This window comes from Corvus cornix, chromosome 10 (assembly GCF_000738735.6).
Source record: "Corvus cornix cornix isolate S_Up_H32 chromosome 10, ASM73873v5, whole genome shotgun sequence".
Lineage (NCBI taxonomy): Eukaryota > Metazoa > Chordata > Aves > Passeriformes > Corvidae > Corvus > Corvus cornix.
The window spans coordinates 10,617,956-10,631,403 of NC_046340.1; the positions used below are offsets into that span (position 1 = coordinate 10,617,956).

At 49.0% G+C, this 13,448-nt stretch overlaps 1 protein-coding gene across 4 annotated transcripts in view; it reads right to left on the reverse strand.

Moving 5' to 3' along the window:
* IGDCC4 (immunoglobulin superfamily DCC subclass member 4) overlaps nucleotides 1-13,448 on the reverse strand; it is an 88,865-nt gene that overhangs the window by 20,536 nt on the left and 54,881 nt on the right. For 2 of the 4 annotated variants that reach the window (XM_039557784.1, XM_039557786.1), the window contains 7 exons: nucleotides 9,475-9,609; nucleotides 6,816-6,971; nucleotides 5,877-6,287; nucleotides 5,011-5,175; nucleotides 3,881-4,018; nucleotides 2,279-2,452; nucleotides 1,459-1,692 (listed from right to left, as the gene is read on the reverse strand). In XM_039557784.1, the coding sequence (XP_039413718.1) occupies nucleotides 1,459-1,692; nucleotides 2,279-2,452; nucleotides 3,881-4,018; nucleotides 5,011-5,175; nucleotides 5,877-6,287; nucleotides 6,816-6,971; nucleotides 9,475-9,609 (1,413 nt within the window). The remainder of the gene's footprint in view (nucleotides 1-1,458; nucleotides 1,693-2,278; nucleotides 2,453-3,880; nucleotides 4,019-5,010; nucleotides 5,176-5,876; nucleotides 6,288-6,815; nucleotides 6,972-9,474; nucleotides 9,610-13,448) is intronic. The other 2 variants (XM_039557785.1, XM_039557787.1) reach the window with 1 other exon arrangement.

Genomic DNA, 13,448 nt, shown 5'->3' on the forward strand with positions numbered 1-13,448 from the left:
GATCACATTAGGGCTGCCAGTCCTTCCTGAGACCACTACCTGCTCTACCTACAAGCTGCAGTCCTAAGTACCTGCACAGGGCAGTTCTGCGCCATAAAACTAAACCCTTCTAAATCCCAACCACTCCTCGTTCATGTGCACACCCCCTGCCTTCCTCAGATTCCTGACCCCTTCCTTTACTGTATGCGTGCAGGAGCACATCATTCAACAGCATGAGAGGAGCAGAGGGAACATCCTGGGCTGGGAGAAACCCGAGACTGCGCTCCTGACCCAGCGATAGCCGATACACAGCTGCCAAATCATACGGAAACCATTAGGGCTTGACGGATGCCCAAATTCAAGGAAGTAATTACCGGAGAACAAGCAGCCTTCTCAGCATCATCATGCCAGAGCATTTGGAACCAATTCAGCCCACTCCGAGCCCCTTCACCGACTGACTTGCCAGTGGTTGGAGCAGCAAGTGATGATGTTTACATGTGGTTTCCTCTGCGCAATAATTACAGACCCAAATTCTTCAGAGAAACTCATCACTATTAACACTCTCAGTGGCAAGATGGCTGAGACAGAGCTGGGAAACCACTTAGAGATGGCACAAACAGTCCTTCCAGGTGCTGCAGACTGACCTTTACACTGTGCATAATATATATGCTACAAGTGTGAGATAAACCAGCATGACACACATGCGCTCTACAGTTTCCACTCACTGGGCAGTAACAGGGATGAAGCATAAAGTGGGGGACGGAAGAACTCTAGGAAGCAGAAATCCTCTTTCAAGGATGCATCTGCCATGACTCTCTTCTCTCTCCATCCTGTATCAATGGGCAAATCAATTAATTAATACAATCAGATGTTAGGAACATAATCCCTTGTGGGAAATGCCAAGCGCAGTGAGCCAGGCAGGCAGGTCTCACTGCTGTTCAGATGTTCTCCAGTCATGGACACTCACTCTTCCATCCCTTTTCCCTTAGTGGGAGGTAGAGGAGAATAATGGGCTAAAATTAGTATGCTGGGAATTATCCCGTCTCTGTGCTTTAATACAGAGAGATTTCAAACACCACGCAATTATGGAGCTCCTTAGAAACAGACCGGGAAGGAGAGACCATTGTACTGACTGGAGATTTCAATCTCAGCACTCTTTATCGTGACACAATAAAAAAACTAATTAATTAAGAACCACTTGTTAGCATATACTAAGTATATTGGTAACCCTTGGTTAAAATCCCTGCTTAATTGGCATCAGAAATTTCTGTGCTTTTGATACTGCCCAACACAAGCCTCAAGAGCCCCACTCCAGAAAGGATTTTGGATGCTCTTAAAAAACCTCAGATGGTCCTGGCCCTATGTATCTCCAGCCAAGCAAACAACTGGGCCTCTTGGGAGCATCCTGGGATGCTACTAAGTGCAAGAGACAGGCCCTGGGTTTCCACACCAAGTGCTAGGAAGATGCAGCCAGCTAACCTAGTCGAGTCAGCTCATACTGCTTCACTTTCTTCTTTAGTTTTATGGGTCCTACATCCCAGCTCTCATCTTCAGCACCATCCAAAGGGCTCTCATCACTGGACTCCTCCGGGCCCACCTCTCTGTAGTAGAGCTTGTATCCAGATATCTGGGCATGGTTGGCTGGAGGCTGCCACGTTATCAAGAGAGACTCCATCTTCGCTCGGACTTTTAATTCTGTTGGGGCAAATGGGACTGAAAGAAGAAAAGAGAAAAACATTCAGCCACATGACTCCATTTCCCTGGTCTACTGAATCCTCCCTGTCCTAAGTTGTGGGGGAAGAGCATGAGGAAAAGGCTGTCCTGAGTGGGATGTCTCCACTCCCTGACAGTGGAGAGTGGGACAGTCACACTCTACCACTGACTTTCCCAGCTGGGTGATACAGGAAACAACAATGTCACAAAGCCACTATGGGGGTTTCCCAATGTATTCTGAGGTATCACCATCTTTAACCACTACTGGAGTCTGGCATGGGCTCGTTTCTGTTTGGCAGAATTGTCTATTCACTCCCAAATGTCATAATATTGGGATCTGGAGTTCTGTTTGTATGCTTGCTTTTTTTTTTTAAGAACTTTCACAGCTGCACATGGAGGGTGCAAAGCCCCACTGCCCAGGCAAGCAGTGAGATGTACAGGGGCTGCTGAGCAGCAAGGTAAAGGTGAGCACTTTGGTCTGACAAAAACCAATGGTTGTAATACCCAAAGGAAAGCAAGTATCTCTGAAAATGCCTTAAGTTCCCCACACCCTGCCCCAAATCCCAGGCATTCCCCAGCCTCCTACCATGTGTCTGGTTGTCTCTGTCAGGAGTCCGATGCTGGGTCCACTCGGAAGGGGCCCCGTATCCCACACTGGTGCTGGCTGCAATCCGAACTTTGTACACTTTGTTGGGATGGAGCGAGTAGAGCGTGATCTGGGTCTCATTTCCACCCACTTCAATGGAGGTGACCTGATCTGCTGGAACCAAGGGGACACCACTGAAAACAGGGATTTCCCAGCCAAAGGGAAGTACAGCTGAGCAACCACAAGCCTTGTTACCCCCTTGTGGTCTGCACAGCCTGGGCTGGCTTGGCTTTGCCCAGAGCAGTCTTATGCCACCAGGAAAAACAGAACTAAAGGCTGGGCAGAGATGATACTCTGACTGACAATTCCCTTCATCACGTTCCAAACTGCAGGTTGCCTTAGCACCACAGAGCCTGCCCAGAGGGAGCTGTCAGAAACCTTGCTCTGATGACGTGATGGTGGGACATGAACACAGCTAATGGGAGCTGACGGGATGTTCCAATGCTTCTCACTGCTGTACTTAAACCCTCACCTTAATGTGAGCCAGAACTGTCCAACAGCCCTTTCTGCAAAATTCACACCCTCATCCACACCTGACAGAGGTTTTACTGCTCCCTCTTCAGCCCACCCAAGTTCATAAGGGAGGTAACAGGAAATCTAAACTGAGAGTAGCCTGGGATTTTCAGTGTATCAACTAACTGGTTTTGCTGAAGATTCATGCAGTCTGTTTAGAGTATGCGGAGGTCTTGATTTCAGATTCCTTTGGCGTTAACTCAGTCAGGAGCGCTGTCCATGCTACGTAACAGTGTACTGCTGAGTGTGATCCCTGGATTGCAAGTGTTTCCAAGGTTTTACGATGCCACTGAGCCATGTGCAGGCTCAAGGCAAAAGAACCAGAGCCAGGAGTCACAGCACAGACTACTAATCCAACTCAAATACATGGGAACATGTCCAGCACCTCATCACACTCGCATCCCCCTCTCAGGAAGAATCATGACCCTGGGAAGTGAGAAGCTGCAGAGCTTTGACAGTTTTAAGAGCAAATACCCAGAAGGATTTGCAAAGCAAGCACACGTGGAATTGGAACAGCCACATCCAGCAGAGGTAAATGTTACCATCCCTGCTGAACCCTGCTTAGCGTGTCTGACAAAGTAAATAAATTGGATAAAACTCGGCAATAGAGTAACACAACCTGGCCAGGATATTTGGTTTTTTTTCCACAAGGACCACTTTGATTAGACTCCATTTTAAGGAAATTGAAAGCATTTACCCCTCTTCCCCAAGCAGCATAAAGCTCTTCCCCCAAAACACACACAGTGCAGATGGCAGTGAAGGGCTGCTCATGCATTCCTGGGACAGCACAAACATGGGTCAGGCCATTCTCCTGGGGACACAGCTCCTCCACAATCACAGGAAAAGACACCTCGAGGTGGTGTGAGTAGCACTGCCATGACCACCAGACAGAGTCAGGCTATGAGAGTTCTCCTCCCTTGGATAGAAGGGGTGCCTCTATTTTCAGCCTTGCACCACCTCCCCTCCACATCACAGGCTGTTAACACCACTGGAGAAGAGGACACAACTCCCCAGTAGTGTTTCCCTCACCTTCCTTGAGGGTGCAGTAGTCGATCTTGTACTTGGTTATCTTGCCATTACTCAGCTCGGGAGGAGGAGGCAGCCACATCACACGGATGTCACCAGGAGTCATGCTCGACAGGGACAGCTGAGGGGCTGCACTAGGAACTGGATAAAGAACCAAGAGAAGTCAGCAAAGACCAGAGCAAGACCTCAACACATCTCTGGCAGCTCTTTGAGCTGGTTGGAGGCCACTACCTTGGCTCTGCCACAGCCACTGGTGACTTGGTGTCCCGGGGGAACCAACACCCCACAGCCCATCAGGGGTGTCTGGGGAGGGGAGATGATGAACTGTTCCACTTTCAGGCTGACCAGAGCCTGCTGGCCCCAGCCACACTGCTCCAAGGAACCCATGTCTAGGGCAAACTGGGCAGGGGGGCACACATCAGCTCTCAGCCTGTGCTGTACTGTAGGGCACAAAGGAGACACGAAAGCAAATGGCTCACAGATCCGAACTGCAGCCTGGGAATCCTCATTCCCTTGAGAACCACAGCTCTGGGCTGCAGGCAGCTTTCATGCTTTCAACTCAGTCTTTCAGGCTTCAGACACACACATGGGACCACGCAGGTCACTACGTCAGGAGCATTAAAAGCACATAATGCACACGAGGTCTGCCAAAACCATCTCTGCTTGCCTCTGTCCTGCAGCCTGCCGAAAGCTGTGCATGGCCTCCCATTGGGCAGCTGTGCTTCTGGCACTCTGCCTTTATGCTCACAACATGCTATGTGATAAATGATAATATTGACACAAACTACTGGCTCTTATGGGATCTGACCTCAAGACTGCTTCCACCCTTAAAAATTTCAATAGATGTGTCTTCAGAGTTAAAATCCAGTCTGGCCCAGAGTCAAGCCTGGAGCAATATCACACGGGTTAGGTGAAAGCCCTTAGGAGCTGACTGCAACTCCCGAAGGATTTTCATGGGCCCCACCATCAGCCAGGTTATTTACATAACCTTTATCACCCAAGCTGATGATGAGACCAAGGTGCAGATTTAGGTTTCTAGGAGCTGCTACTACTCTCCATAGCACATTCAGTGCTCACCATGAACCAGGCCAGGAACATTTTCCAGGCACCAGTACCCATCTAATTCAACGCACCGTCCTCCAGGGTCTGGACAACGATAGAAGAGGATGTCCGGCTGGCTCCAAGATGGGAATATGCAACCACGTAGAAGACATAGTTGGTGTTGGGTTCCAGGTCCTTGACTTGCAGCTCAGTGGTGTCGTTATTGACAGCAAACTGGTATTCCACATTATCTGTTCCTAGAGCCAAGGAAACACTGATCAGCAGGTCAGTGAACTGCCAAGACACTCCTCAAAAAGTCACTTACTTTACAAGGTCCACAGACTAAATCCACTTTAAAAATCACTATATCTTCTCCAATTTCCCCAGCACCTGCACAGCCTCATCTCTTACATGATTTCTTTGGGCAGAAACTCAATGCCTCAATGTTAATGTCTCCATTTTGACTCAAACTCCTTAATCCATGCTGAAACAGCTGCAGTTACCAGCTTAATTTTCAGAGGAGCTCTGGCAAGAGTTCAGCAGGAGCACTGGCTTGCTGGCTGTTTGGGAAGACAGACCCCAAGAGAGCCAAGTGCCTCACTGCATATTCTGGGTGTGGATAATTTAGCGATTCCCCCTGCACACAATGCAGCTGGTCAATACCACTGTTAGTAATCCCACTCTATGCATACAAAATCAATATGTATAAAATCAGCAGTGGCTGGTCCCATAGAATCCAGACAACTCAGCTATGTGGACACACTACTGCCAATCAACAAGTTAGAATATATTGGCTAATCCACAGGCACTGTCACTGGCGGATGCTGACTCCACAAGAAAATTCCTTTACCTGCAATGAAAAGGCAATTGCCTCACACTTGTCACTAGCTGGGAAAGAAGGTCAACCTGTGCCTTGTACCTTTGACACAGCTGTGCTGCTCAGGAAGGTGACACCTACCCACAGCCCGCTGGTAGTGCAAGGAGAAGCCAATGATCTGCTCGCTGTTGTACTCCGGTCGCTCCCAGGACACGAGAACGGTGGTGCTGGAGAGGGACACAGCCGACACCTTCTTGGGAGCACTGGGCAAACCCTCCCGCACGATCACCGAGAGTTTGGCAGTGGCACAGGCCATGCCCAGGCTGTTCTCAGCCATGCACTGGTAGTAGCCAGCATCCTCCAGGCCAATCTGGTTGATGACAAGGCTGCCGCTGCTCTGCACCTTCACGCGCCCGTTGGAGAGGATGGGCTCCCCATTCTTCAGCCAGTGGATGGTGGGGGCTGGCTCTCCCTCTGCCTTGCACACAAACCTGGCCGTGCTGGCTCGGGTGCGGGAGATGGTTTCAGGAGCTTGGGAGATGCTGGGAGTAGCTGGGAGGAGAGAGGACAAATTAATGCGGGAAGGAGGAGGAAAAGATAGCAAAGCAAATCCCTTCTCCTCCCCACTCGGTGCTATGTTTTATTCAGTAGCAGCTTTGCTTACAAGATAGGATTTGCCAGGCAGACTCTAGAGGCTTAATTTAGACTCTGTCCAAAAGGAAAAATAAATTCTGTATCAATCATGTGATGCGTTCCCTGATCCTAGGCTGTTCTCCCTGCTGGATTCCACAATACTGAAAGTTAATTGCTGATAGAGATTTCCAAGGGGGAACCCTGGAGAACAAGAATAAGGCATAAAATGGTTCAGTAAATACCAGGAACTAAACTCCAACTTCAAGAGGTGACACTCCCACTGAGAGCTATCCCAACCTGGCCCTCTTGGCTCTAACCTGGCTCCCATCTTAACCAGCACAGGCCACAAAGGCCACAACCCTTGGGGATCTGCCGGATGTTGGACCATCCAATCCACAGCAACCTAGTCAGCATTTCTACCTGGGAATTTGCCTGTTCTCTACTCACCGAGGACACGGAGCTCAGCTGCGGCGGTAACAAACTGCCTGGTTTGGGGTTTGTTGGCTCGGCAGACGTACACCCCGGAGTGATGGGGCTGGCTGGAAGGAATGAGGAGATTTGTCCGGCCCAGCACAATCACATCTGTGGAAATGGACTTTCCATCTGCAGGAAGAAACATGCACCAGTGTGGGAGGGAGCCCCAGGCTGCCCTTTATGAGGCCTTGTAAACAACACCAGACTCACAGCTGGGGAGTGGAGAGAACCCCAAATACCAGCCCAGAGGAGGATTCCTGCAGGGACAATCCTCAGTGCTTGACAGCCAGCTCAAGCCATCATTGGCTCAAGGCTTAGTTTAGCCTGTAATCCAAAAAGTTCTGGTTTGGATCAGAACAGTCTCTGATGCCTAGGGTGTGCCTGCAATGAGAGCCCTAGGAATAGCACATTCACGGGAAAGCTGTGCTAACACACGGTTTGGAAAAGCTGCTGGATTGGCCTGCTGACCCCAATCACAAACACACAGACCTCCACCCCTCACTCATTCATGCAATGTCAGCAAGACTGCTGAATCACTGACAACTCAGGGGTTCCTCCTCCTCTGTGTCCTGGACGTGAACCCAGATTTACTGAGCTTCCTGATTCACTCCTTGTTCACAGCTTAGTTGTGAAGTGTCAGAAAGACACCTGGTTCTCCCTGGGACGCTGGTGTTTATGTCAGAGACATGGGCCATGAGCTGCCTTCTCCCTATTCTCCAGGCTGAGTGCTCAGCACTGCTGAGTAGGGAAGGAGGAGAGGGCAGCTCCATATTACTGGCCAGAAGCCAAGATGTCCTTCTAACAACTTCAAGTAGCCCTGGACTCCTCAGCATCACAGACAGAGCAGAGGCTGGTGCTGGGCACTGCATATTCTCAGCATCACTCTGAGGTGAGAAACTCGGGGGTATGGCACTGGTACCTCTGAACGAGTGTGGGAGACAGAGTCAAGAGCTGGGGACAAGCTGAGGAAAGCCTTGGAAGGGAGGTCTGGCACAAATTTGCAGATGGGGAAAACCAGCCAATGTGTGCAGTACCTGTGCACCACCAGACCTTGTCCCTCTCCACCTGCAGAAGCACCACTTCAGCACTGCCTGCCTTAACCTCTCCAGCTTCAGCTGAGCCTGGATCTCACACAGGACAAAATCCCCACCTCCACTGCAAGCAGCTGCACTGTCTTAGCACTACCAGCAGGGAATGTGGCTCAGAGCAGATCCTCTGCCCCCTCCCTGCATTTTGGGGGTCTTCAGATGGTCTCGCTGTTCAGTGGCTGCACACTCAGAGCAGACAATTTGCACACCCCGTTTGCACTGGAGCAGCTGGTTGGAAAACTGACTCCAGATGGTAGCAATTAGCTGACACCACCAAGACTGGCAAGAGCCAAACTGGCAACCTGGAGGTACATCCTTGGTGTTCCCCACACGACTGATGGTCCAGTAACCCAGCCTGCTCCTTAATGAAGGCTTGGAAAGAAACTTGTGTAACTCAGAATGACTTGCACTGTTAGTCCATCCTTTTAAATTGAGGAGTCCGTACAAGGAAGGAGATTGGGACCAAGCAAACACTTCAAAATAAAGCATGGAAAGAACTAGTTCACCAGTCCTTCCCCCCTCCACCCTTGTCTTCCTTCCTTAAAAAAACTTTCATAATGATAATTAGCTCTAATAATATCTACTTTACCATGGGCATCAGCAGCTTTCAGTAAAGCAGTAAGTGATCTAGCAGGGGAATGCTGAGCATTTGTAATTGTGAAGTGCATGGAATAAACTAGAAACATTTCTGCCATAACATTTAATCCTTGCTCATTTGATTTCCAAAGTGTTATCCTCCAAGGCTTTTTTGCTCCTTTTTTGTGGGGAAGAGGAAGTATTTTTATATGCTAAAATCACCACCTGTGGACAAATCTGGGCTGAAAACCATCCACAATAAATGGTTACAGGGGAGAGAAGTCTTAAATTGTGACCCGGATTTATGAAAATGGCTGAGAGCCTTTTCTGGGGGAGAATCAACCTCTGAACCAAGAATGTCTTCAGTCAGTGCCTCTGAAACACACCTGATGGATGTGACTCTCAGTGAAGTGACAGTGGCATCCAACTCGTGACTTTGGCTATCAGCCCTGGGTAACATCTGACAGCCTGGCTCATTCATACACCTCTGACAAGATCTAAGCAGCTCCTTGATCCTTCCATTGAACAAAAACCTCCCAGTAACAGGATTAACAGATCTTATCAAGTTTTATAATCCTGCAAGATAATACAAGGTACTTCTCCAGTGCAATGGCAGATTCCACAGAATCCCCAGTAACCTTGGAGTGCGGGGAGGAGCGGCACCTGACCCCATCTCATTACCTTTACTGCTCCAGTTCACACAAGAAAGACTAATTTAGATCAAAAGACATCCAGGCACAGGTCAAACAACTATAAATTGAAATGCGTGCTTTGTAACCTTCAAGATTTAATTAATAATTCCACTTTAGCAAGGACATCCCACACTGCGACACCACCTGTGTCATTAGGTATTGATGTTACAAGCACCCTTCCTGCCCCAGATTTCTCCACTTCTAATAGATTTTTAGAATGTAGTATCCACAGGTTCCTATGGACAACGAAAATTTAGTCCTGCTCCTCATACTCACCTTGTCGTATCCAGGAGACAAACGGGGTGGGATCAGCAGCTGCCATACACTCCATCACCACGCTCTCCCCGGCCACCACAGTGGTGTTCTCTGGAGCGGCGACAATGGTGACATCTCCTCCTGCTGGCTGGGAACCTAATGTCAAAAATGAAAAGAGAAGTCTGTCCTTCCAAGTTCCTGGAAAAAAAGAGCATGTAGAGCCCTGGCTCCCCAGCTGCGCTTCCCTGGGCAGTCTCATGTGTGGAAATGGTTTATGCCTGGTTGGGGGAGAAAAACAGGTCTTGCTTTTACACAACTACAATATTTTTACTAAGGAAATGAACAATTTGCCCTGCAGATTTACTCTAATCATGCTGGCCCTAGTAAAAATTAATGTCAGGATTTTCACATGGAAAATAAACAGAGTTTCAACCCAGCACCTTCATGAACTGTTGCTACATGGATGTTCATTCATTAGATGAAACAAGACACTGCTGTCCTCAGAGGAACACCAAAACTCACCCTTCGCCAAGGCATTGGAGCAGCTCAGAAAAAATCCAGTCACTTGGCTAAAGAAATTCTAACAGCCAGATGCTGGACTGTAAACTGCAACACAGAGAGGTCATGGCTGTGTCCTGACCTTCACCTGAAGGCACAAAGACTGATCAGTCATAGCACATCTGGAGGAGACAATGGTGTGTAGCTTGTACGTGCACAGACCAAGAGCCAACACTTAAATCAAGCAAGGTTTACAGGAAGGTCTCCAGGCTGCATTGCACAATGCCTTGAGAATGGGATGGGGATATTCTGCTTGAAATGATCCTTCTGCCTGTGTCTGCCCACTGCTGAGCAGAGGTTAAGGGAAGGTCAAGGAAATGCCTTTGCAGCAGCCAAATTTCTGTTGTCAGATGAAAACAAGTGGAGCACTTGAGCAGACCAAACTGTTCATGACCCTCACCAGTTCCTCCAGCTCCCTCAAATACCTCTAACTCTGGGGGACACTTTTGTTGTTGTCCTCATGAAGGGAGAAGTAACTGTAGAGGAGTCACGTAGTACCAGTAACACTTAGGCCTGCAATGAAAGTTATTGGCAGCAGGTCTCAAACAAATAAAAGCAGGACCTTTCTGAACTCAGTGTATCAAGATGCTGCAGAGTTCAAAACCCAAGAGATTCAGACAAGCTCATAAAGGACACATTTACCAGGACTATTAAATATGATATCATTACTGTTGCCAGCCCAAAATGTTCCTGACTGGGATACTCTGACTGGGACCCTGACTGTCAGATGCTCAGGGAGATGTCCAAGGAAAGCACCATGTCCTCCCTGCCCAGTTTTTTAACATGCTGTCCTCTAGCACCTGCTCTGGTCAGTTCTGGAGACCCTCAAGGGCCATTCATGTGGCATCCAAACAACTCACTCATATCTGAATTCCTTGGGGATATAAACCAGAGGAGCTTCAGCCTCACAGGCAGAGCTGCCTGCATGGCAGCAGGCCACATAGGGCTGCACTGAATGTGCTGTGCTCAGCCCAGCCCCAGGCTCAGTGCCAGTCAATCTAAGCAGGGCAGTCTTGCCAAAGAGTTGGTTCCACACTGAAATGTTCTTGCAGTCCATACGTGCGTGAAAGGGATTTCCATCTCTAGTATTACATGAGCACAGTCAAAAGGAGGCACCAAGGGAAACCGGCAGCGAGCAGGAGCCAGTGCTTGTCCAGCAGATGGAAGCAGAGACCAAGGAGCACCCACAGTGCTTGACCTGGGGCAGTGGCTGGACCATGCTGACCTCCAACCCCAGCCCTGGGCAAATACCAGCAAGAGGAGCTGCCCTGGGGCAGGGAAGAGCCAGGCCAGCTGTCCTTCTTCCAGTGGAACGAGTACCCTACACAGAGGGGCTGGTGTGGACAGGCAAACCCAGTCTCCTGGGCTGGCCAGGGCTTTGCTCTGTCACATCCCCTGCTGCTCCCATCATCCACATCCACAGACACCTTCAGCCTCACAGACAGCACGCCTGGCTGCAGGAGGACAACTTGGGGGACAGCAAATGGACTGGAAGAAAACACAGCAGATATGGATTCCGAGAATTCACTGACAAACAGATCAAAATCCTGGTCACTCTGAACTACTGAGACAGAAAATGGGCGTAATGCAAAAACTGGCACGAGAGCTTCCAGGCACATAAGCTCAAGGATAAGAGAAACTCAAGGCTCTCTGGGACAGCAACTATCTTTTAACTCCAGCTCCAGTTCAACAAAGCACTAAAATCCACAAGTAATCATTAGTCCTGCACAAGAACTGAGCACAGGGACTCCAGTGAGGCCCAGCTGCATGGGTGAGGCTGCTCTGCACATTGTTAGTGCGAGACCTCTACCCCATATGGCACAGAGGGATGAGGCAACGTCAGAGAAAGAACAAGGAGCCTTCCAGCCAGGATCTGGAAGGAAACACATGAAAAAGCATCAGAAACAAAGGAAAAGGGTTTTACAGCAGACGTTGCAGGGAAGGCCACAGTGCTGGAAAGACTCTGGAGAACCCAGTAAGTTGTGATGAGCAAGCTGGGAAAAGTGGTACAAAGGAGCCAGGTGAGGAGCTGCTCTGTGCTGAGCAAGGCTGGATGAGGTCACACATCTCCACACAGCCCAGGCTCAGGTCCAGCTCACCCTGCACAGGGCTCAGCAAGCCAAATCTGCCCACTGGTCATCGCCTGCGGGGCCATGGCAGCTTCTGATGAAAACGAGCAGGGCAGCAGCTGACACCCCACATTCTGGGAGCAGGAATATCCATGGTAAGACTTCCAGCCTATGATGGGAGTGAGATTCTTTACCCAACACCACCAGCTGCCACATACCTGCTGGGCACGACATGGCTGAGACATGCCTGCGTGCAAAAAGCTGTCCTTTTCTGCACTGCTGGGGAAAAAAATAAATCTAGAGTAAAAAAATAACACCAGCCAGATGGTAATATATTCCCTGCCAGATTTCCAAGCAGATTTCTCTACCAAGCTTAAGGCAGAGAAAGAGAGAAAGCTCCTCAAACCTGACTTAAACACTCATCTGTTCCATCAGGTGCATGGCCCCAGGTGCTGACTGGCAAAGGCACTTCACAGGTTATAGAAGATTCACCTGAAGGCACTTGTCCCATGTCACTTGGTCCCTGACAGCTGCCTGGTAGTGCTGTCAGTCACTACGAAAGGGTTTTACCGTAGTTCCAGCCTTGAAAAACTTTTGGGAAAACATAATAGTCCAGCCCCCACAACTGATTATTACTGAAAATTATATTACAAACATAAACAGCTCTGCTTGCTTTCCCAGTGCATTCCTGGGTGTGTGCATGGATGAATGCCCCTTACACTTCTTGCTCACACAAACACATTTCTCTCCAGCTTTGTATTCCATTGTGGGTCTCTCAGACCAAGTCCACAAGTCAAGTTTCTCTTCAAACTGAGCCCACTTGGAGCACATTTTTCCCTTGTCACCTCTCTAGGCTGGTTGGACACAATGGATCGCAAGTTCACTCCTACAAACTGTGTTCCATTGAGGAGTTCCCAAGAACAGTACTCAGCTAACCAGGAAAACTTCCACACAGGGGATTCCAGCACACATCAAAGAGTAAAACCAATGTGAGGGTTTTTGTCTCCACTGCCATTAAGACAATTTCAGGTGAAAATTGTCAGGCAATATTGTCAGAACCAAAGGAAAAAAAGAGCTGAAGTTTCCAAGACGTCTTTCACTGCCTGAACAAAACAGGTCACTGAATGCATCTGCACTGTGCTGGCCGCTCTGAGGCATTAAAAGCTTTCATAGAGCTGTTATTTAAAACTTGGGCTTTGAGATTTCTCCCCCTCTGCCAGCTTTGTTTTGTCTCTCCAAGCAGCAGAGCTGCTCCAGGCAAAAGCTTTGCACAGCCCAAGGCACAACCCATGGATTCACATCAAAACTTGCCATCATAGAGGCCTTTGTGGACTTTCTGCCCTTCTGAACCAGATGGATCAATTTTAC